General features: G+C 37.8%; 1 protein-coding gene across 1 annotated transcript in view; it reads left to right on the top strand.

The window, feature by feature from the left end:
- manba (mannosidase, beta A, lysosomal) overlaps positions 1–24206 on the top strand; it is a 53422-nt gene that overhangs the window by 21912 nt on the left and 7304 nt on the right. Inside the window, exons 9-15 of the mRNA XM_046309640.1 lie at positions 6412–6509; positions 7865–7982; positions 8082–8168; positions 8558–8725; positions 20598–20816; positions 20908–21072; positions 22812–22956. Of these exons, the coding sequence (XP_046165596.1) occupies positions 6412–6509; positions 7865–7982; positions 8082–8168; positions 8558–8725; positions 20598–20816; positions 20908–21072; positions 22812–22956 (1000 nt within the window). The remainder of the gene's footprint in view (positions 1–6411; positions 6510–7864; positions 7983–8081; positions 8169–8557; positions 8726–20597; positions 20817–20907; positions 21073–22811; positions 22957–24206) is intronic.

Genomic DNA, 24206 nt, shown 5'->3' with positions numbered 1-24206 from the left:
TTTAATATCCTCTCTGTCTCCAGGTGTATTTAATATCCTCTCTGTCTCCAGGTGTATTTAATATCCTCTCTGTCTCCAGGTGTATTTAATATCCTCTCTGTCTCCAGGTGTATTTAATATCCTCTCTGTCTCCAGGTGTATTTAATATCCTCTCCTCTCTGTCTCCAGGTGTATTTAATATCCTCTCTGTCTCCAGGTGTATTTAATATCCTCTCTGTCTCCAGGTGTATTTAATATCCTCTCTGTCTCCAGGTGTATTTAATATCCTCTCTGTCTCCAGGTGTATTTAATATCCTCTCTGTCTCCAGGTGTATTTAATATCCTCTCTGTCTCCAGGTGTATTTAATATCCTCTCTGTCTCCAGGTGTATTTAATATCCTCTCTGTCTCCAGGTGTATTTAATATCCTCTCTGTCTCCAGGTGTATTTAATATCCTCTCTGTCTCCAGGTGTATTTAATATCCTCTCTGTCTCCAGGTGTATTTAATATCCTCTCTGTCTCCAGGTGTATTTAATATCCTCTGTCTCCAGGTGTATTTAATATCCTCTCTGTCTCCAGGTGTATTTAATATCCTCTCTGTCTCAGGTGTATTTAATATCCTCTCTGTCTCCAGGTGTATTTAATATCCTCTCTGTCTCCAGGTGTATTTAATATCCTCTCTGTCTCCAGGTGTTAATATCCTCTCTGTCTCCAGGTGTATTTAATATCCTCTCTGTCTCCAGGTGTATTTAATATCCTCTCTGTCTCCAGGTGTATTTAATATCCTCTCTGTCTCCAGGTGTATTTAATATCCTCTCTGTCTCTCCAGGTGTATTTAATATCCTCTCTGTCTCCAGGTGTATTTAATATCCTCTCTGTCTCCAGGTGTATTTAATATCCTCTCTGTCTCCATTTAATATCCTCTCTGTCTCCAGGTGTATTTAATATCCTCTCTGTCTCCAGGTGTATTTAATATCCTCTCTGTCTCCAGGTGTATTTAATATCCTCTCTGTCTCCAGGTGTATTTAATATCCTCTCTGTCTCCAGGTGTATTTAATATCCTCTCTGTCTCCAGGTGTATTTAATATCCTCTCTGTCTCCAGGTGTATTTAATATCCTCTCTGTCTGTCCAGGTGTATTTAATATCCTCTCTGTCTCCAGGTGTATTTAATATCCTCTCTGTCTCCAGGTGTATTTAATATCCTCTCTGTCTCCAGGTGTATTTAATATCCTCTCTGTCTCCAGGTGTATTTAATATCCTCTCTGTCTCCCTCCAGGTGTATTTAATATCCTCTCTGTCTCCAGGTGTATTTAATATCCTCTCTGTCTCCAGGTGTATTTAATATCCTCTCTGTCTCCAGGTGTATTTATAACATCCTCTCTGTCTCCAGGTGTATTTAATATCCTCTCTGTCTCCAGGTGTATTTAATATCCTCTCTGTCTCCAGGTGTATTTAATATCCTCTCTGTCTCAGGTGTATTTAATATCCTCTCTGTCTCCAGGTGTATTTAATATCCTCTCTGTCTCCAGGTGTATTTAATATCCTCTCTGTCTCCAGGTGTATTTAATATCCTCTCTGTCTCCAGGTGTATTTAACATCCTCTCTGTCTCCAGGTGTATTTAATATCCTCTCTGTCTCCAGGTGTATTTAATATCCTCTCTGTCTCCAGGTGTATTTAATATCCTCTCTGTCTCCAGGTGTATCCTCTCTGTTCCAGGTGTATATCCTCTCTGTCTCCAGGTGTATTTAATATCCTCTCTGTCTCCAGGTGTATTTAATATCCTCTCTGTCTCCAGGTGTATTTAATATCCTCTCTGTCTCCAGGTTAATATCCTCTCTGTCTCCAGGTGTATTTAATATCCTCTCTGTCTCCAGGTGTATTTAATATCTCTGTCTCCAGGTGTATTTAATATCCTCTCTGTCTCCAGGTGTATTTAATATCCTCTCTGTCTCCAGGTGTAATATCCTCTCTGTCTCCAGGTGTATTTAATATCCTCTCTGTCTCCAGGTGTATTTAATATCCTCTCTGTCTCCAGGTGTATTTAATATCCTCTCTGTCTCCAGGTGTATTTAATATCCTCTCTGTCTCCAGGTGTATTTAATATCCTCTCTGTCTCCAGGTGTATTTAATATCCTCTCTGTCTCCAGGTGTATTTAATATCCTCTCTGTCTCCAGGTGTATTTAATATCCTCTCTGTCTCCTCTCTGTCTCCAGGTGTATTTAATATCCTCTCTGTCTCCTCTCTGTCTCCAGGTGTATTTAATATCCTCTCTGTCTCCAGGTGTATTTAATATCCTCTCTGTCTCCAGGTGTATTTAATATCCTCTCTGTCTCCAGGTGTATTTAATATCCTCTCTGTCTCCAGGTGTATTTAATATCCTCTCTGTCTCCAGGTGTATTTAATATCCTCTCTGTCTCCTCTCTGTCTCCAGGTGTATTTAATATCCTCTCTGTCTCCAGGTGTATTTAATATCCTCTCTGTCTCCAGGTGTATTTAATATCCTCTCTGTCTCCAGGTGTATTTAATATCCTCTCTGTCTCCAGGTGTATTTAATATCCTCTCTGTCTCCAGGTGTATTTAATATCCTCTCTGTCTCCAGGTGTATTTAATATCCTCTCTGTCTCCAGGTGTATTTAATATCCTCTCTGTCTCCAGGTGTATTTAATATCCTCTCTGTCTCCTCTCTGTCTCCAGGTGTATTTAATATCCTCTCTGTCTCCAGGTGTATTTAATATCCTCTCTGTCTCCAGGTGTATTTAATATCCTCTCTGTCTCCAGGTGTATTTAATATCCTCTCTGTCTCCAGGTGTATTTAATATCCTCTCTGTCTCCAGGTGTATTTAATATCCTCTCTGTCTCCAGGTGTATTTAATATCCTCTCTGTCTCCAGGTGTATTTAATATCCTCTCTGTCTCCAGGTGTATTTAATATCCTCTCTGTCTCCAGGTGTATTTAATATCCTCTCTGTCTCCTGTCTCCAGGTGTATTTATTTAATATCCTCTCTGTCTCCAGGTGTATTTTATCCTCTCTGTCTCCAGGTGTATTTAATATCCTCTCTGTCTCCAGGTGTATTTAATATCCTCTCTGTCTCCAGGTGTATTTAATATCCTCTCTGTCTCCAGGTGTATTTAATATCCTCTCTGTCTCCAGGTGTATTTAATATCCTCTCTGTCTCCAGGTGTATTTAATATCCTCTCTGTCTCCAGGTGTATTTAATATCCTCTCTGTCTCCAGGTGTATTTAATATCTCTCTGTCTCCAGGTGTATTTAATATCCTCTCTGTCTCCAGGTGTATTTAATATCCTCTCTGTCTCCAGGTGTGTATTTAATATCCTCTCTGTCTCCAGGTGTATTTAATATCCTCTCTGTCTCCAGGTGTATTTAATATCCTCTCTGTCTCCAGGTGTATTTAATATCCTCTCTGTCTCCAGGTGTATTTAATATCCTCTCTGTCTCCAGGTGTATTTAATATCCTCTCTGTCTCCAGGTGTATTTAATATCCTCTCTGTCTCCAGGTGTATTTAATATCCTCTCTGTCTCCAGGTGTATTTAATATCCTCTCTGTCTCCAGGTGTATTTAATATCCTCTCTGTCTCCAGGTGTATTTAATATCCTCTCTGTCTCCAGGTGTATTTAATATCCTCTCTGTCTCCAGGTGTATTTAATATCCTCTCTGTCTCCAGGTGTATTTAATATCCTCTCTGTCTCCAGGTGTATTTAATATCCTCTCTGTCTCCAGGTGTATTTAATATCCTCTCTGTCTCCAGGTGTATTTAATATCCTCTCTGTCTCCAGGTGTATTTAATATCCCTGTCTCTGTCTCCAGGTGTATTTAATATCTCTGTCTCCAGGTGTATTTAATATCCTCTCTGTCTCCAGGTGTATTTAATATCCTCTCTGTCTCCAGGTGTATTTAATATCCTCTCTGTCTCCAGGTGTATTTAATATCCTCTCTGTCTCCAGGTGTATTTAATATCCTCTCTGTCTCCAGGTGTATTTAATATCCTCTCTGTCTCCAGGTGTATTTAATATCCTCTCTGTCTCAGGTGTATTTAATATCCTCTCTGTCTCCAGGTGTATTTAATATCCTCTCTGTCTCCAGGTGTATTTAATATCCTCTCTGTCTCCAGGTGTATTTAATATCCTCTCTGTCTCCAGGTGTATTTAATATCCTCTCTGTCTCCAGGTGTATTTAATATCCTCTCTGTCTCCAGGTGTATTTAATATCCTCTCTGTCTCCAGGTGTATTTAATATCCTCTCTGTCTCCAGGTGTATTTAATATCCTCTCTGTCTCCAGGTGTATTTAATATCCTCTCTGTCTCCAGGTGTATTTAATATCCTCTCTGTCTCCAGGTGTATTTAATATCCTCTCTGTCTCCAGGTGTATTTAATATCTCTCTGTCTCCAGGTGTATTTAATATCCTCTCTGTCTCCAGGTGTATTTAATATCCTCTCTGTCTCCAGGTGTATTTAATATCCTCTCTGTCTCCAGGTGTATTTAATATCCTCTCTGTCTCCAGGTGTATTTAATATCCTCTCTGTCTCCAGGTGTATTTAATATCCTCTCTGTCTCCAGGTGTATTTAATATCCTCTCTGTCTCCAGGTGTATTTAATATCCTCTCTGTCTCCAGGTGTATTTAATCTCTGTCTCCAGGTGTATTTAATATCCTCTCTGTCTCCAGGTGGTGTATTTAATATCCTCTCTGTCTCCTCTCTGTCTCCAGGTGTATTTAATATCCTCTCTGTCTCCAGGTGTATTTAATATCCTCTCTGTCTCCAGGTGTATTTAATATCCTCTCTGTCTCCAGGTGTATTTAATATCCTCTCTGTCTCCAGGTGTATTTAATATCCTCTCTGTCTCCAGGTGTATTTAATATCCTCTCTGTCTCCAGGTGTATTTAATATCCTCTCTGTCTCCAGGTGTATTTAATATCCTCTCTGTCTCCAGGTGTATTTAATATCCTCTCTGTCTCCAGGTGTATTTAATATCCTCTCTGTCTCCAGGTGTATTTAATATCCTCTCTGTCTCCAGGTGTATTTAATATCCTCTCTGTCTCCAGGTGTATTTAATATCCTCTCTGTCTCCAGGTGTATTTAATATCCTCTCTGTCTCCAGGTGTATTTAATATCCTCTCTGTCTCCAGGTGTATTTAATATCCTCTCTGTCTCCAGGTGTATTTAATATCCTCTCTGTCTCCAGGTGTATTTAATATCCTCTCTGTCTCCAGGTGTATTTAATATCCTCTCTGTCTCCAGGTGTATTTAATATCCTCTCTGTCTCCTCTCTGTCTCCAGGTGTATTTAATATCCTCTCTGTCTCCAGGTGTATTTAATATCCTCTCTGTCTCCAGGTGTATTTAATATCCTCTCTGTCTCCAGGTGTATTTAATATCCTCTCTGTCTCCAGGTGTATTTAATATCCTCTCTGTCTCCAGGTGTATTTAATATCCTCTCTGTCTCCAGGTGTATTTAATATCCTCTCTGTCTCCAGGTGTATTTAATATCTCTGTCTCTGTCTGTCTCCAGGTGTATTTAATATCCTCTCTGTAATATCCTCTCTGTCTCCTGTCTCTCCAGGTGTATTTAATATCCTCTCTGTCTCCAGGTGTATTTAATATCCTCTCTGTCTCCAGGTGTATTTAATATCCTCTCTGTCTCCAGGTGTATTTAATATCCTGTCTCTGTCTCCAGGTGTATTTAATATCCTCTCTGTCTCCAGGTGTATTTAATATCTCCTCTCTGTCTCCAGGTGTATTTAATATCCTCTCTGTCTCCAGGTGTATTTATATCCTCTCTGTCTCCAGGTGTATTTAATATCCTCTCTGTCTCCAGGGTGTATCCTCTCTGTCTTTAATATCCTCTCTGTCTCCAGGTGTATTTAATATCCTCTCTGTCTCCAGGTGTATTTAATATCCTCTCTGTCTCCATCCTCTCTGTCTCCAGGTGTATTTAATATCCTCTCTGTCTCCAGGTGTATTTAATATCCTCTCTGTCTCCAGGTGTATTTAATATCCTCTCTGTCTCCAGGTGTATTTAATATCCTCTCTGTCTCCAGGTGTATTTAATATCCTCTCTGTCTCCAGGTGTATTTAATATCCTCTCTGTCTCCAGGTGTATTTAATATCCTCTCTGTCTCCAGGTGTATTTAATATCCTCTCTGTCTCCAGGTGTATTTAATATCCTCTCTGTCTCCAGGTGTATTTTAATATCCTCTGTCTGTCCAGGTGTATTTAATATCCTCTCTGTCTCCAGGTGTATTTAATATCCTCTCTGTCTCCAGGTGTATTTAATATCCTCTCTGTCTCCAGGTGTATTTAAATCCTCTCTGTCTCCAGGTGTATTTAATATCCTCCCTGGTGCTGTTAATCCCAGGTGTTGTCTAGCTGTCTCCAGGTGTATTCAATCTCTGGTCCCTGGGTGTAAAAGCCCAGTTTCTACTTCCGGGTCAACAAAAAGCCCATCTTCCTGAAGGGGTCAAACTGGATCCCAGCTCACGCCCTTCAGGACCTGGTCAGCCCTGCTGAGTGAGACACACAGACACACACAAAAACACACACACACGCACACACACACACACACAGAGACACACACACACACTCATGTCTTTGGTCTTAATCATGATATCAACCTTTCACTCATTAAATACTTCTAAGATGGGATGTGTTTTGTATATTTGAAACGACCACATTACAATGTCATTATGTTTACATTATGATTCAAACAAGACTTTAGTGTTCTGATTGAACACACCGGTGCTTCAGTCTAAGTTACTTCACAACAACAAATCCCCATCAAAATCTGTCAGTTTAAACAAGAGATGTGTTTTTTCTCAATCCACCGCATCTGTCTCACTTCCCCATCTGTGGTGACAGAGAGATGTTTATCAGACCAGGAGACATCCCATCTGTGGTGACAGAGAGATGTTTATCAGACCAGGAGACATCCCATCTGTGGTGACAGGTGACAGAGAGAGATGTTTATTAGACCAGGAGACATCCCATCTGTGGTGAAAGGGGACAGAGAGAGATGTTTATCAGACCAGGAGACATCCCATCTGTGGTGAAAGGGGACAGAGAGAGATGTTTATCAGACCAGGAGACATCCCATCTGTGGTGAAAGGGGACAGAGAGAGATGTTTATCAGATCAGGAGACATCCCATCTGTGGTGACAGAGAGATGTTTATCAGACCAGGAGACATCCCATCTGTGGTGACAGAGAGATGTTTATCAGACCAGGAGACATCCCATTGAACATTAGATATTAAACCTTAGTCTGAAGAGAGCCCACTGTGGAACATTAGATATTAAACCTTAGTCTGAAGAGAGCCCACTGTGGAACATTAGATATTAAACCTTAGTCTGAAGAGAGCCCACTGTGGAATATTAGATATTAAACCTTAGTCTGAAGAGAGCCCACTGTGGAACATTAGATATTAAACCTTAGTCTGAAGAGAGCCCACTGTGGAACATTAGATATTAAACCTTAGTCTGAAGAGAGCCCACTGTGGAACATTAGATATTAAACCTTAGTCTGAAGAGAGCCCACTGTGGAATATTAGATATTAAACCTTAGTCTGAAGAGAGCCCACTGTGGAACATTAGATATTAAACCTTAGTCTGAAGGTAGCCCATACATATTATGTATATTTTAAAATATTTATATTTTATTCCTAAAGAGTTCGTAAAATTCTAAATCAAATTAGCAAAATGATCCATGTTATGACCATCTTAAACCAATATGTCAGCTTAGCAACCACCCCCTACCCCCTAACGTCTTAGACTGGAGTTAAAACTCTCACTGGAACCTGATAGATTTGAACAGACACTAGTTAGTCGTTACTGTCTTGTAACCTTTGACAACAGCTGTGTTCTGTTTCAGTGTGAGGAACCTTCTACAGTCATCCGTAAGCGCTAATATGAACGCTCTCAGGGTCTGGGGGGGAGGAGTCTATGAGCAGGACCTGTTCTACTCTCTCTGTGATGAGATGGGGATCATGGTAACTGACTGACTCGTACTCTTTCTCGTTGTCTTCATCACAAACTCCCCATTCCCTTTATACTGCTGTACTTTTAACCAATACCTTGTCTGTCCTTAGATCTGGCAGGACTTCATGTTTGCCTGTGCCATGTACCCCACTGAGCCTGACTTCATAGAGACGGTTAGAGAGGAGGTTGGCCAACAGGTGAGCTACACCTACAGGGTTGATGTTAGTATCTTTGTCCAGACCTCGACGGCCCGTAGAGACACTACAGGGTTGATGTTAGTATCTTTGTCCAGGCCTCGACGGCCCGTAGAGACACTACAGGGTTGATGTTAGTATCTTTGACCAGGCCTCGACGGCCTGTAGAGACACTACAGGGTTGATGTTAGTATCTTTGACCAGGCCTCGACGGCCCGTAGAGACACTACAGGGTTGATGTTAGTATCTTTGACCAGACCTCGATGGCCCGTAGAGACACTACAGGGTTGACTTTAGGATCTTTGTCCATCCTGCCCGTAGAGCACTCTGCAAATCTCCTGGTTATAGCATGTAATAACACGTGTTCCTTCCTGTTTCCTCGCCCCAATCAGGTGAGACGCTTAAAGTCCCACCCCTCGGTCATCGTGTGGAGTGGGAACAACGAGAATGAGGCGGCCCTGGCCACTAATTGGTTCGGCATCCCCGTTGCCCAGCAACCCCGGTACCATAGAGACTATGTGACTCTGTATGTGGACAACATCAGGGCTATTGTTCAGAAGGTGAGAGACATATCTGAGACATTGAACTAAGAAATACTGAGTTATGATCTGTGTCTAATGCCACCCTAAACCCTATTACCTATGTGGGTCATTCTACAGAAGTCTAAATTGGGGATTGATTGTTTTTCTTCTAATTTGAATCTTATTGTACTAACCTTATACAGTATATACAGTGTACTAACCTTATATATAGTATTCTAACCTTATATACACTATACTAACCTTATATACACTATACTATCCTTATATACAGTATATATAGTATTCTAACCTTATATACACTATACTAACCTTATATACACTATACTATCCTTATATACAGTATATATAGTATTCTAACCTTATATACAGTGTACTAACCTTATATACAGTATATATAGTATTCTAACCTTATATACAGTATATATAGTATTCTAACCTTATATACAGTGTACTAACCTTATATACAGTATATATAGTATACTAACCTTATATACAGTATATACAGTATTCTAACCTTATATACAGTATATATAGTATTCTAACCTTATATACAGTATACTAACCTTATATACAGTATATATAGTATACTAACCTCATATACAGTGTACTAACCTTATATACAGTATATATAGTATTCTAACCTTATATACACTATACTAACCTTATCTACACTATACTATCCTTATATACAGTATATATAGTATTCTAACCTTATATACACTATACTAACCTTATATACACTATCCTATCCTTATATACAGTATATATAGTATTCTAACCTTATATACACTATACTAACCTTATATACACTATACTATCCTTATATACAGTATATACACTATACTAACCTCATATACAGTGTACTAACCTTATACAGTATATATAGTATTCTAACCTTATATACAGTATATATAGTATACTAACCTCATATACAGTATATATAGTATTCTAACCTTATATACAGTATATATAGTATACTAACCTTATATACACTATACTAACCTTATATACACTATACTATCCTTATATACAGTATATATAGTATTCTAACCTTATATACAGTATATATGGTATTCTAACCTTATATACAGTATATACACTATACTAACCTTATATACAGTATATATAGTATTCTAACCTCATATACAGTATATACAGTATACTAACCTTATATACAGTATATATAGTATTCTAACCTTATATACAGTATATATAGTATTCTAACCTTATATACAGTATATATAGTATTCTAACCTTATATACAGTATATATAGTATACTAACCTCATATACAGTGTACTAACCTTATATACAGTATATATAGTATTCTAACCTTATATACACTATACTAACCTTATCTACACTATACTATCCTTATATACAGTATATATAGTATTCTAACCTTATATACACTATACTAACCTTATATACACTATACTATCCTTATATACAGTATATATAGTATTCTAACCTTATATACACTATACTAACCTTATATACACTATACTATCCTTATATACAGTATATACACTATACTAACCTCATATACAGTGTACTAACCTTATACAGTATATATAGTATTCTAACCTTATATACAGTATATATAGTATACTAACCTCATATACAGTATATATAGTATTCTAACCTTATATACAGTATATATAGTATACTAACCTTATATACACTATACTAACCTTATATACACTATACTATCCTTATATACAGTATATATAGTATTCTAACCTTATATACAGTATATATGGTATTCTAACCTTATATACAGTATATACACTATACTAACCTTATATACAGTATATATAGTATTCTAACCTCATATACAGTATATACAGTATACTAACCTTATATACAGTATATATAGTATACTAACCTCATATACAGTGTACTAACCTTATATACAGTATATATAGTATTCTAACCTTATATACAGTATATATAGTATACTAACCTTATATACAGTATATACAGTATACTAACCTTATATACACTATACTAACCTTATATACACTATACTATCCTTATATACAGTATATATAGTATTCTAACCTTATATACAGTATATACAGTATACTAACCTTATATACACTATACTAACCTTATATACACTATACTATCCTTATATACAGTATATATAGTATTCTAACCTTATATACAGTATATATAGTATTCTAACCTCATATACACTATACTAACCTTATATACAGTACACTAACCTCATATACAGTGTACTAACCTTATACAGTATATATAGTATTCTAACCTTATATACAGTATATATAGTATACTAACCTCATATACGGTATATATAGTATTCTAACCTTATATACAGTATATATAGTATACTAACCTTATATACACTATACTAACCTTATATACACTATACTATCCTTATATACAGTATATATAGTATTCTAACCTTATATACAGTATATATGGTATTCTAACCTTATATACAGTATATACACTATACTAACCTTATATACAGTATATATAGTATTCTAACCTTATATACAGTATATATAGTATACTAACCTTATATACAGTATATATAGTATACTAACCTCATATACAGTATATATAGTATACTAACCTCATATACAGTATATACAGTGTACTAACCTTATATACAGTATATAGTATTCTAACCTTATATACAGTATATATAGTATACTAACCTTATATACACTATACTAACCTTATATACACTATACTATCCTTATATACAGTATATATAGTATTCTAACCTTATATACAGTATATATAGTATACTAACCTTATATACAGTATATATAGTATTCTAACCTCATATACACTATACTAACCTTATATACAGTACACTAACCTCATATACAGTGTACTAACCTTATACAGTATATATAGTATTCTAACCTTATATACAGTATATATAGTATTCTAACCTTATATACACTATACTAACCTTATATACACTATACTATCCTTATATACAGTATATATAGTATTCTAACCTTATATACACTATACTAACCTTATATACACTATACTATCCTTATATACAGTATATATAGTATTCTAACCTTATATAAGTTTTAGATGCACTATTGTTAAGTGACTGTCCCACTGGATGTCATAAGGTGAATGCACCAATTTGTAAGTCGCTCTGGATAAGAGCGTCTGCTAAATGACTTAAATGTAAAATGTAAATATACAGTGTACTAACCTTATATACAGTATATATAGTATTCTAACCTTATATACAGTATATATAGTATTCTAACCTTATATACAGTGTACTAACCTTATATACAGTATATATAGTATACTAACCTTATATACAGTATATACAGTATTCTAACCTTATATACAGTATATATAGTATTCTAACCTTATATACAGTATACTAACCTTATATACAGTATATATAGTATACTAACCTCATATACAGTGTACTAACCTTATATACAGTATATATAGTATTCTAACCTTATATACACTATACTAACCTTATCTACACTATACTATCCTTATATACAGTATATATAGTATTCTAACCTTATATACACTATACTAACCTTATATACACTATCCTATCCTTATATACAGTATATATAGTATTCTAACCTTATATACACTATACTAACCTTATATACACTATACTATCCTTATATACAGTATATACACTATACTAACCTCATATACAGTGTACTAACCTTATACAGTATATATAGTATTCTAACCTTATATACAGTATATATAGTATACTAACCTCATATACAGTATATATAGTATTCTAACCTTATATACAGTATATATAGTATACTAACCTTATATACACTATACTAACCTTATATACACTATACTATCCTTATATACAGTATATATAGTATTCTAACCTTATATACAGTATATATGGTATTCTAACCTTATATACAGTATATACACTATACTAACCTTATATACAGTATATATAGTATTCTAACCTCATATACAGTATATACAGTATACTAACCTTATATACAGTATATATAGTATTCTAACCTTATATACAGTATATATAGTATTCTAACCTTATATACAGTATATATAGTATTCTAACCTTATATACAGTATATATAGTATACTAACCTCATATACAGTGTACTAACCTTATATACAGTATATATAGTATTCTAACCTTATATACACTATACTAACCTTATCTACACTATACTATCCTTATATACAGTATATATAGTATTCTAACCTTATATACACTATACTAACCTTATATACACTATACTATCCTTATATACAGTATATATAGTATTCTAACCTTATATACACTATACTAACCTTATATACACTATACTATCCTTATATACAGTATATACACTATACTAACCTCATATACAGTGTACTAACCTTATACAGTATATATAGTATTCTAACCTTATATACAGTATATATAGTATACTAACCTCATATACAGTATATATAGTATTCTAACCTTATATACAGTATATATAGTATACTAACCTTATATACACTATACTAACCTTATATACACTATACTATCCTTATATACAGTATATATAGTATTCTAACCTTATATACAGTATATATGGTATTCTAACCTTATATACAGTATATACACTATACTAACCTTATATACAGTATATATAGTATTCTAACCTCATATACAGTATATACAGTATACTAACCTTATATACAGTATATATAGTATACTAACCTCATATACAGTGTACTAACCTTATATACAGTATATATAGTATTCTAACCTTATATACAGTATATATAGTATACTAACCTTATATACAGTATATACAGTATACTAACCTTATATACACTATACTAACCTTATATACACTATACTATCCTTATATACAGTATATATAGTATTCTAACCTTATATACAGTATATACAGTATACTAACCTTATATACACTATACTAACCTTATATACACTATACTATCCTTATATACAGTATATATAGTATTCTAACCTTATATACAGTATATATAGTATTCTAACCTCATATACACTATACTAACCTTATATACAGTACACTAACCTCATATACAGTGTACTAACCTTATACAGTATATATAGTATTCTAACCTTATATACAGTATATATAGTATACTAACCTCATATACGGTATATATAGTATTCTAACCTTATATACAGTATATATAGTATACTAACCTTATATACACTATACTAACCTTATATACACTATACTATCCTTATATACAGTATATATAGTATTCTAACCTTATATACAGTATATATGGTATTCTAACCTTATATACAGTATATACACTATACTAACCTTATATACAGTATATATAGTATTCTAACCTTATATACAGTATATATAGTATACTAACCTTATATACAGTATATATAGTATACTAACCTCATATACAGTATATATAGTATACTAACCTCATATACAGTATATACAGTGTACTAACCTTATATACAGTATATAGTATTCTAACCTTATATACAGTATATATAGTATACTAACCTTATATACACTATACTAACCTTATATACACTATACTATCCTTATATACAGTATATATAGTATTCTAACCTTATATACAGTATATATAGTATACTAACCTTATATACAGTATATATAGTATTCTAACCTCATATACACTATACTAACCTTATATACAGTACACTAACCTCATATACAGTGTACTAACCTTATACAGTATATATAGTATTCTAACCTTATATACAGTATATATAGTATACTAACCTCATATACGGTATATATAGTATTCTAACCTTATATACAGTATATATAGTATACTAACCTTATATACACTATACTAACCTTATATACACTATACTATCCTTATATACAGTATATATAGTATTCTAACCTTATATAATAATATAATAATACAGTATATATGGTATTCTAACCTTATATACAGTATATACACTATACTAACCTTATATACAGTATATATAGTATTCTAACCTTATATACAGTATATATAGTATACTAACCTTATATACAGTATATATAGTATACTAACCTCATATACAGTATATATAGTATACTAACCTTATATACAGTATATATAGTATACTAACCTCATATACAGTATATACAGTGTACTAACCTTATATACAGTATATAGTATTCTAACCTTATATACAGTATATATAGTATACTAACCTTATATACACTATACTAACCTTATATACACTATACTATCCTTATATACAGTATATATAGTATTCTAACCTTATATACAGTATATATAGTATACTAACCTTATATACAGTATATACAGTATACTAACCTTATATACACTATACTAACCTTATATACACTATACTATCCTTATATACAGTATATATAGTATTCTAACCTTATATACAGTATACTAACCTTATATACAGTATATATAGTATACTATCCTTATATACAGTATATATAGTATACTAACCTTATATACAGTATATACAGTATACTAACCTTATATACAGTACATATAGTATTCTAACCTTATATACAGTACATATAGTATTCTAACCTTATATACAGTATATATAGTATACTAACCTTATATACAGTATATATAGTATTCTAACCTTATATACAGTATATATAGTATACTAACCTCATATACAGTATATATAGTATTCTAACCTTATATACAGTATATATAGTATACTAACCTTATATACACTATACTAACCTTATATACACTATACTATCCTTATATACAGTATATATAGTATTCTAACCTTATATACAGTATATATGGTATTCTAACCTTATATACAGTATATACACTATACTAACCTTATATACAGTATATATAGTATTCTAACCTCATATACAGTATATACAGTATACTAACCTTATATACAGTATATATAGTATTCTAACCTTATATACAGTATATATAGTATACTAACCTTATATACAGTATATATAGTATACTAACCTCATATACAGTATATATAGTATACTAACCTTATATACAGTATATATAGTATACTAACCTCATGTACAGTATATACAGTATACTAACCTTATATACAGTATATATAGTATACTAACCTCATATACAGTGTACTAACCTTATATACAGTATATATAGTATTCTAACCTTATATACAGTATATATAGTATACTAACCTTATATACAGTATATACAGTATACTAACCTTATATACACTATACTAACCTTATATACACTATACTATCCTTATATACAGTATATATAGTATTCTAACCTTATATACAGTATATCTAGTATTCTAACCTCATATACACTATACTAACCTTATATACAGTACACTAACCTCATATACAGTGTACTAACCTTATACAGTATATATAGTATTCTAACCTTATATACAGTATATATAGTATACTAACCTCATATACGGTATATATAGTATTCTAACCTTATATACAGTATATATAGTATACTAACCTTATATACACTATACTAACCTTATATACACTATACTATCCTTATATACAGTATATATAGTATTCTAACCTTATATACAGTATATATGGTATTCTAACCTTATATACAGTATATACACTATACTAACATTATATACAGTATATATAGTATTCTAACCTTATATACAGTATATATAGTATACTAACCTTATATACAGTATATATAGTATACTAACCTCATATACAGTATATATAGTATACTAACCTTATATACAGTATATATAGTATACTAACCTCATATACAGTATATACAGTGTACTAACCTTATATACAGTATATAGTATTCTAACCTTATATACAGTATATATAGTATACTAACCTTATATACACTATACTAACCTTATATACACTATACTATCCTTATATACAGTATATATAGTATTCTAACCTTATATACAGTATATATAGTATACTAACCTTATATACAGTATATACAGTATACTAACCTTATATACACTATACTAACCTTATATACACTATACTATCCTTATATACAGTATATATAGTATTCTAACCTTATATACAGTATACTAACCTTATATACTAGTGAACACTAGTGCTAGTGTTCAACCTTCCCAAGTTCTCTCACGTCACCCCGCTCCTCCGCTCTCTCCACTGGCTTCCAGTTGAAGCTCGCATCCGCTACAAGACCATGGTGCTTGCCTACGGAGCTGTGAGGGGAACGGCACCTCAGTACCTCCAGGCTCTGATCAGGCCCTACACCCAAATAAGGGCACTGCGTTCATCCACCTCTGGCCTGCTCGCCTCCCTACCACTGAGGAAGTACAGTTCCCGCTCAGCTCAGTCAAAACTGTTCGCTGCTCTGGCTCCCCAATGGTGGAACAAACTCCCTCACGACGCCAGGACAGCGGAGTCAATCACCACCTTCCGGAGACACCTGAAACCCCACCTCTTTAAGGAATACCTAGGATAGGATAAAGTAATCCTTCTCACCCCCCCCCCCCTTAAAATATTTAGATGCACTATTGTAAAGTGGTTGTTCCACTGGATGTCATAAGGTGAATGCACCAATTTGTAAGTCGCTCTGGATAAGAGCGTCTGCTAAATGACTTAAATGTAAAATGTAATATACAGTATATACAGTATACTAACCTTATATACACTATACTAACCTTATATACACTATACTATCCTTATATACAGTATATATAGTATTCTAACCTTATATACAGTATACTAACCTTATATACAGTATATACAGTATACTAACCTTATATACAGTACATATAGTATTCTAACCTTATATACAGTACATATAGTATTCTAACCTTATATACAGTATATATAGTATACTAACCTTATATACAGTATATATAGTATTCTAACCTTATATACAGTATATATAGTATTCTAACCTTATATACAGTATATATAGTATTTTAACCTTATATACAGTATATATAGTATACTATCCTTATATACAGTATATATAGTATACTAACCTTATATACAGTGTTTTGTTGGCGACATATTAAATCAACTAAAATGTACCTCCGCCACGCTGCGCGTTGGTCACGTTAGTTGAAAGAAGTGGACAAGCGGAATGACTTTTGCTTCCCTCCAGGCCTGAAGGGCACAAACCTTCAGGTAGGCTTAAATTGAAGATATGACAAATAGGAGTGGCAATATCGTCTGCTATTATCCTCAGTAATTCTCCATCCAAGTTGTCAGACCCCGGTGGCTTGTCATTGTTGATAGACAACAATATATTTTTTTCACCTCTTCCACACTGACTTTATGCAATGCTTGTCTTTCATAATTTGGTCAGATATAATTGGATGTGTAGTTCCAGCATTGCTGGCATTGTCATGCCTTAGTTTTCTAATTTTGCCAATGAAAAAAACTTTAAAGTGGTTGGTAATATCACTGGGTTTAGTGACGAATGCGCCATCTGATTCAATGAATGATGGAGCTGAGTTTGCCTTTTTGCCCAAAATTTAATTTAAGGTGCTCCAAAGCTTTTGTTTACTATCGTTCTTTGTCATTTATCTTTGTTTCATAGTGTAGTTTCCTCTTCTTTTTATTCAGTTTAGTCACATGATTTCGTTTGCCAATCAGCTGTACAGCCAAACCTATTTGCCATCTGTTTTGCCTCATCCCTCTCAACCAATCCACAGCGATCGAACGGTTTTCACATTGAGTCTACAGTATCATCACATGACGATATTTGTATGGGTGTGGCTTAAGGCACTTTGATCTTACAGTCTTTCAGCAGTGGCATCAAAAGTGGAGACAATATTTTTCAGAGAAAGATGTTTTAAAATCAACAAAACTACTAATTAGGTCAGTATCTGTATTAATGTATCAATGCATTAATAGAACAACTCAGTATGTTCAAAAAATAATTTCAAACATGAAGTTTAGGAGTCAGGGTTTGGGACAGACACCTCTCAGTAGATATAACATGAAGTTTAGGAGTCAGGGTTTGGGACAGACACCTCTCAGTAGATATAACATGAAGTTTAGGAGTCAGGGTTTGGGACAGACAGTCAATGTGGAGGCTATATACAGGGTGTACCGGTACAGAGTCAATGTGGAGGCTATATACAGGGGGTACCAGTACAGAGTCAATGTGGAGGCTATATACAGGGTGTTATGGTACAGAGTCAATGCGGAGGCTAAATACAGGGGGTACCGGTACAGAGTCAATGTGGAGGCTATATACAGGGGGTACCGGTACAGAGTCAGTATGGAGGCTATATACAGGGGGTACCGGTACAGAGTCAATGTGGAGGCTATATACAGGGGTACTGGTACAGAGTCAATGTGGAGGCTATATACAGGGGTACTGGTACAGAGTCAATGTGGAGGCTATATACAGGGGTACCGGTACAGAGTCAATGTGGAGGCTATATACAGGGGTACTGGTACAGAGTCAATGTGGAGGCTATATACAGGGGTACCGGTACAGAGTCAATGTGGAGGCTATATACAGGGGGTACCGGTACAGAGTCAATGTGGAGGCTATATACAGGGGGTACCGGTACAGAGTCAATGTGGAGGCTATATACAGGGGGTACCGGTACAGAGTCAATGTGGAGGCTATATACAGGGTGTTACGGTACAGAGTCAATGTGGAGGCTATATACAGGGGGTACCAGTACAGAGCCATTGTGGAGGTTATATACAGGGGGTACCGATCCCGAGTCAATGTGGAGGCTATATACAGGGGGTACCGGTACAGAGTCAATGTGGAGGCTATATACAGGGGGTACCGGTACAGAGTCAATGTGGAGTCTATATACAGGGGGTACCGGTACAGAGTCAAGCCATTTGAATAGCTGTACAGGAGTCTTATTGCTTGGGGGTAGAGGCTGTTTAGAAGCATCTTGAACCTAGACTTGGCACTCCAGTACTGCTTGCTGTGCGGTAGCAGAGAGAACAGTGTAAGACTTGGGTGGCTGGAGTCTTTGACAATTTCTAGGGCCTTCCTCTGACACAGCCTGGGATAGAGTTCCTGGGAGGCAGAAAGCTTGGCCCCAGTAATGTACTGGGCCGTACGTACCACCCTCTATAGGGCCTTCCTCTGACACCGCCTGGTATAGAGGTCCTGGATGGCAGAAAGCTTGGCCCCAGTGATGTACTGGGCCGTTCGCACGAGAACCAGACTGAACTGAACCCTCTCTCTCCCTAGCCTGGTAGAACCAGACTGAACCCTATCTCTCCCTAGCCTGGTAGAACCAGACTGAACCCTCTCTCTCCCTAGCCTGGTAGAACCAGACTGAACCCTATCTCTCCCTAGCCTGGTAGAACCAGACTGAACCCTCTCTCTCCCTAGCCTGGTAGAACCAGACTGAACCCTCTCTCTCCCTAGCCTGGTAGAACCAGACTGAACCCTCTCTCTCCCTAGCCTGGTAGAACCAGACTGAACCCTCTCTCTCCCTAGCCTGGTAGAACCAGTCTGAACCCCATCTCTCCCTAGCCTGGTAGAACCAGACTGAACCCTATCTCTCCCTAGCCTGGTAGAACCAGACTGAACCCCATCTCTCCCTAGCCTGGTAGAACCAGTCTGAACCCTCTCTCCCTAGCCTGGTAGAACCAGTCTGAACCCTCTCTCTCTAGCCTGGTAGAACCCTTCCCTCACCAACATCGTCTGATCTAGTGCCTTTTGGTTTATTGCCTGGTGTTGTCCACTCTGTTCTAATGAGTCCTGTGTGGCTTGTGGGCATTGTAGATGGTAACAGAAGATCGTCTAGAGGCTACTGGAGGCTACTGGAGGCTACTGGAGGCTATTGGCGTCACTCTGGTTCTGTTTCTCTCAGGCCCCTAGTTTGGGAAACGCTCCTTCACGGTATCGCCATACTGGTATTGTGACAACCCTAGCCTAATTTAACCAGGTTCCTATCTCCACCTCAGGAAGACGGTAGCCGCCCGTTCCTAGTCTCCAGTCCCACTAACGGAGTAGAGTCTCAGCAGGAGGGCTGGGTGGCCCACGACCCCTACGACCTACACTATGGAGACACACACTACTATAGCTACAGCCATGACTGCTGGGACTGGACGGCCCTGCCACGCACACGCTTCGCCTCCGAGTACGGCTTCCAGTCCTGGCCCTCCTTCTCCACCTTGCAGAAGGTACTGTACCCTGGTTGGGGAGGACAACATGTACATTCCTGTATTGTACTGCCTTCAGGCCATCCAGTGATTTGATGCTCTCTGCTCTCAGGTGTCTGTGTCAGAAGACTGGAGTTATGGGAGTAACTTCTCGTCTCACCGTCAGCACCACCAGACTGGCAACCAGCAGATGCTGCAACAGGCGGGACTACACTACCATCTCCCAGCCTCAGCAGATGCACTGAAGAGATACAGGGACACACTGTACATCACACAGGTACGCCAGACAGGTACACCAGACACTACATCACACAGGTACACCAGACAGGTACGCCAGACAGGTACGCCAGACACTAAATCACACAGGTACGCCAGACAGGTACACCAGACAGGTACACCAGACACTACATCACACAGGTACGCCAGACAGGTACGCCAGACACTACATCACACAGGTACACCAGACAGGTACACAGACACTACATCACACAGGTACACCAGACAGGTACGCCAGACAGGTACGCCAGACAGGTACACCAGACAGGTACGCCAGACACTAAATCACACAGGTACGCCAGACAGGTACACCAGACAGGTACACCAGACACTACATCACACAGGTACGCCAGACAGGTACGCCAGACAGGTACACCAGACACTACATCACACAGGTACGCCAGACAGGTACGCCAGACAGGTACACCAGACACTACATCACACAGGTACGCCAGACAGGTACGCCAGACAGGTACACCAGACACTACATCACACAGGTACGCCAGACAGGTACGCCAGACAGGTACACCAGACACTACATCACACAGGTACGCCAGACAGGTACGCCAGACAGGTACACCAGACACTACATCACACAGGTACGCCAGACAGGTACGCCAGACAGGTACACCAGACACTACATCACACAGGTACGCCAGACAGGTACGCCAGACACTACATCACACAGGTACGCCAGACAGGTACGCCAGACAGGTACACCAGACACTAAATCACACAGGTACGCCAGACAGGTACGCCAGACAGGTACACCAGACACTACATCACACAGGTACGCCAGACAGGTACGCCAGACAGGTACACCAGACAGGTACGCCAGACACTAAATCACACAGGTACGCCAGACAGGTACACCAGACACTACATCACACAGGTACGCCAGACAGGTACGCCAGACAGGTACACCAGACACTACATCACACAGGTACACCAGACAGGTACGCCAGACAGGTACACCAGACACTACATCACACAGGTACACCAGACACTACATCACACAGGTACACCAGACAGGTACGCCAGACAGGTACACCAGACACTACATCACACAGGTACACCAGACAGGTACGCCAGACAGGTACACCAGACACTACATCACACAGGTACACCAGACAGGTACACCAGACACTACATCACACAGGTACACCAGACACTACATCACACAGGTACACCAGACAGGTACACCAGACACTACATCACACAGGTACGCCAGACAGGTACGCCAGACAGGTACACCAGACAGGTACGCCAGACACTAAATCACACAGGTACGCCAGACAGGTACACCAGAAAGGTACACCAGACACTACATCACACAGGTACGCCAGACAGGTACGCCAGACAGGTACACCAGACACTACATCACACAGGTACACCAGACACTACATCACACAGGTACACCAGACAGGTACGCCAGACAGGTACACCAGACACTACATCACACAGGTACACCAGACACTACATCACACAGGTACACCAGACAGGTACGCCAGACAGGTACACCAGACACTACATCACACAGGTACACCAGACAGGTACACCAGACACTACATCACACAGGTACACCAGACACTACATCACACAGGTACACCAGACAGGTACGCCAGACACTACATCACACAGGTACGCCAGACACTACATACCACATACCACATGAGTGGTCTTCCTCCAGGTCACTATGAGTGGTCTTCCTCCAGGTCACTATGAGTGGTCTTCCTCCAGGTCATGCAGGCCCAGTGTGTTAAGGTCCAGACAGAGTTCTACCGCCGCAGCCAGAGTGAGGTCATCGAGGGCAAAGGTCACACCATGGGAGCTCTCTACTGGCAACTCAATGATATCTGGCAGGGGCCTTCATGGTCCTCTATAGGTAGGTGCTGTTACAGGATGTCCTGGTCCTCTATAGGTAGGTGCTGTTACAGGATGTCCTGGTCCTCTATAGGTAGGTCCTGGTCCTCTATAGGTAGGTCCTGGTCCTCTATAGGTAGGTGCTGTTACAGGATGTCCTGGTCCTCTATAGGTAGGTCCTGGTCCTCTCTAGGTAGGTGCTGGTCCTCTCTAGGTAGGTCCTGGTCCTCTATAGGTAGGTGCTGTTACAGGATGTCCTGGTCCTCTATAGGTAGGTGCTGTTACAGGATGTCCTGGTCCTCTATAGGTAGGTGCTGTTACAGGATGTCCTGGTCCTCTATAGGTAGGTCCTGGTCCTCTATAGGTAGGTCCTGTTACAGGATGTCCTGGTCCTCTATAGGTAGGTCCTGGTCCTCTATAGGTAGGTCCTGTTACAGGATGTCCTGGTCCTCTATAGGTAGGTCCTGGTCCTCTATAGGTAGGTCCTGTTACAGGATGTCCTGGTCCTCTATAGGTAGGTCCTGGTCCTCTATAGGTAGGTGCTGTTACAGGATGTCCTGGTCCTCTATAGGTAGGTGCTGTTACAGGATGTCCTGGTCCTCTATAGGTAGGTCCTGGTCCTCTATAGGTAGGTGCTGTTACAGGATGTCCTGGTCCTCTATAGGTAGGTGCTGTTACAGGATGTCCTGGTCCTCTATAGGTAGGTGCTGTTACAGGATGTCCTGGTCCTCTATAGGTAGGTGCTGTTACAGGATGTCCTGGTCCTCTATAGGTAGGTCCTGGTCCTCTCTAGGTAGGTCCTGTTACAGGATGTCCTGGTCCTCTATAGGTAGGTGCTGTTACAGGATGTCCTGGTCCTCTATAGGTAGGTCCTGGTCCTCTCTAGGTAGGTCCTGTTACAGGATGTTCTGGTCCTCTATAGGTAGGTCCTGTTACAGGATGTCCTGGTCCTCTATAGGTAGGTCCTGTTACAGGATGTTCTGGTCCTCTATAGGTAGGTCATGTTACAGGATGTCCTGGTCCTCTATAGGTAGGTCCTGGTCCTCTCTAGGTAGGTCCTGTTACAGGATGTCCTGGTCCTCTATAGGTAGGTGCTGTTACAGGATGTACTGGTCCTCTATAGGTAGGTCCTGGTCCTCTATAGGTAGGTGCTGTTACAGGATGTCCTGGTCCTCTATAGGTAGGTGCTGTTACAGGATGTCCTGGTCCTCTATAGGTAGGTCCTGGTCCTCTATAGGTAGGTCCTGGTCCTCTATAGGTAGGTCCTGTTAC

Source organism: Oncorhynchus gorbuscha, linkage group LG17 (assembly GCF_021184085.1).
Source record: "Oncorhynchus gorbuscha isolate QuinsamMale2020 ecotype Even-year linkage group LG17, OgorEven_v1.0, whole genome shotgun sequence".
Lineage (NCBI taxonomy): Eukaryota > Metazoa > Chordata > Actinopteri > Salmoniformes > Salmonidae > Oncorhynchus > Oncorhynchus gorbuscha.
The sequence above is the reverse complement of the archived record's forward strand: the minus strand, read 5'-3'. Positions and strand labels throughout refer to the sequence as shown.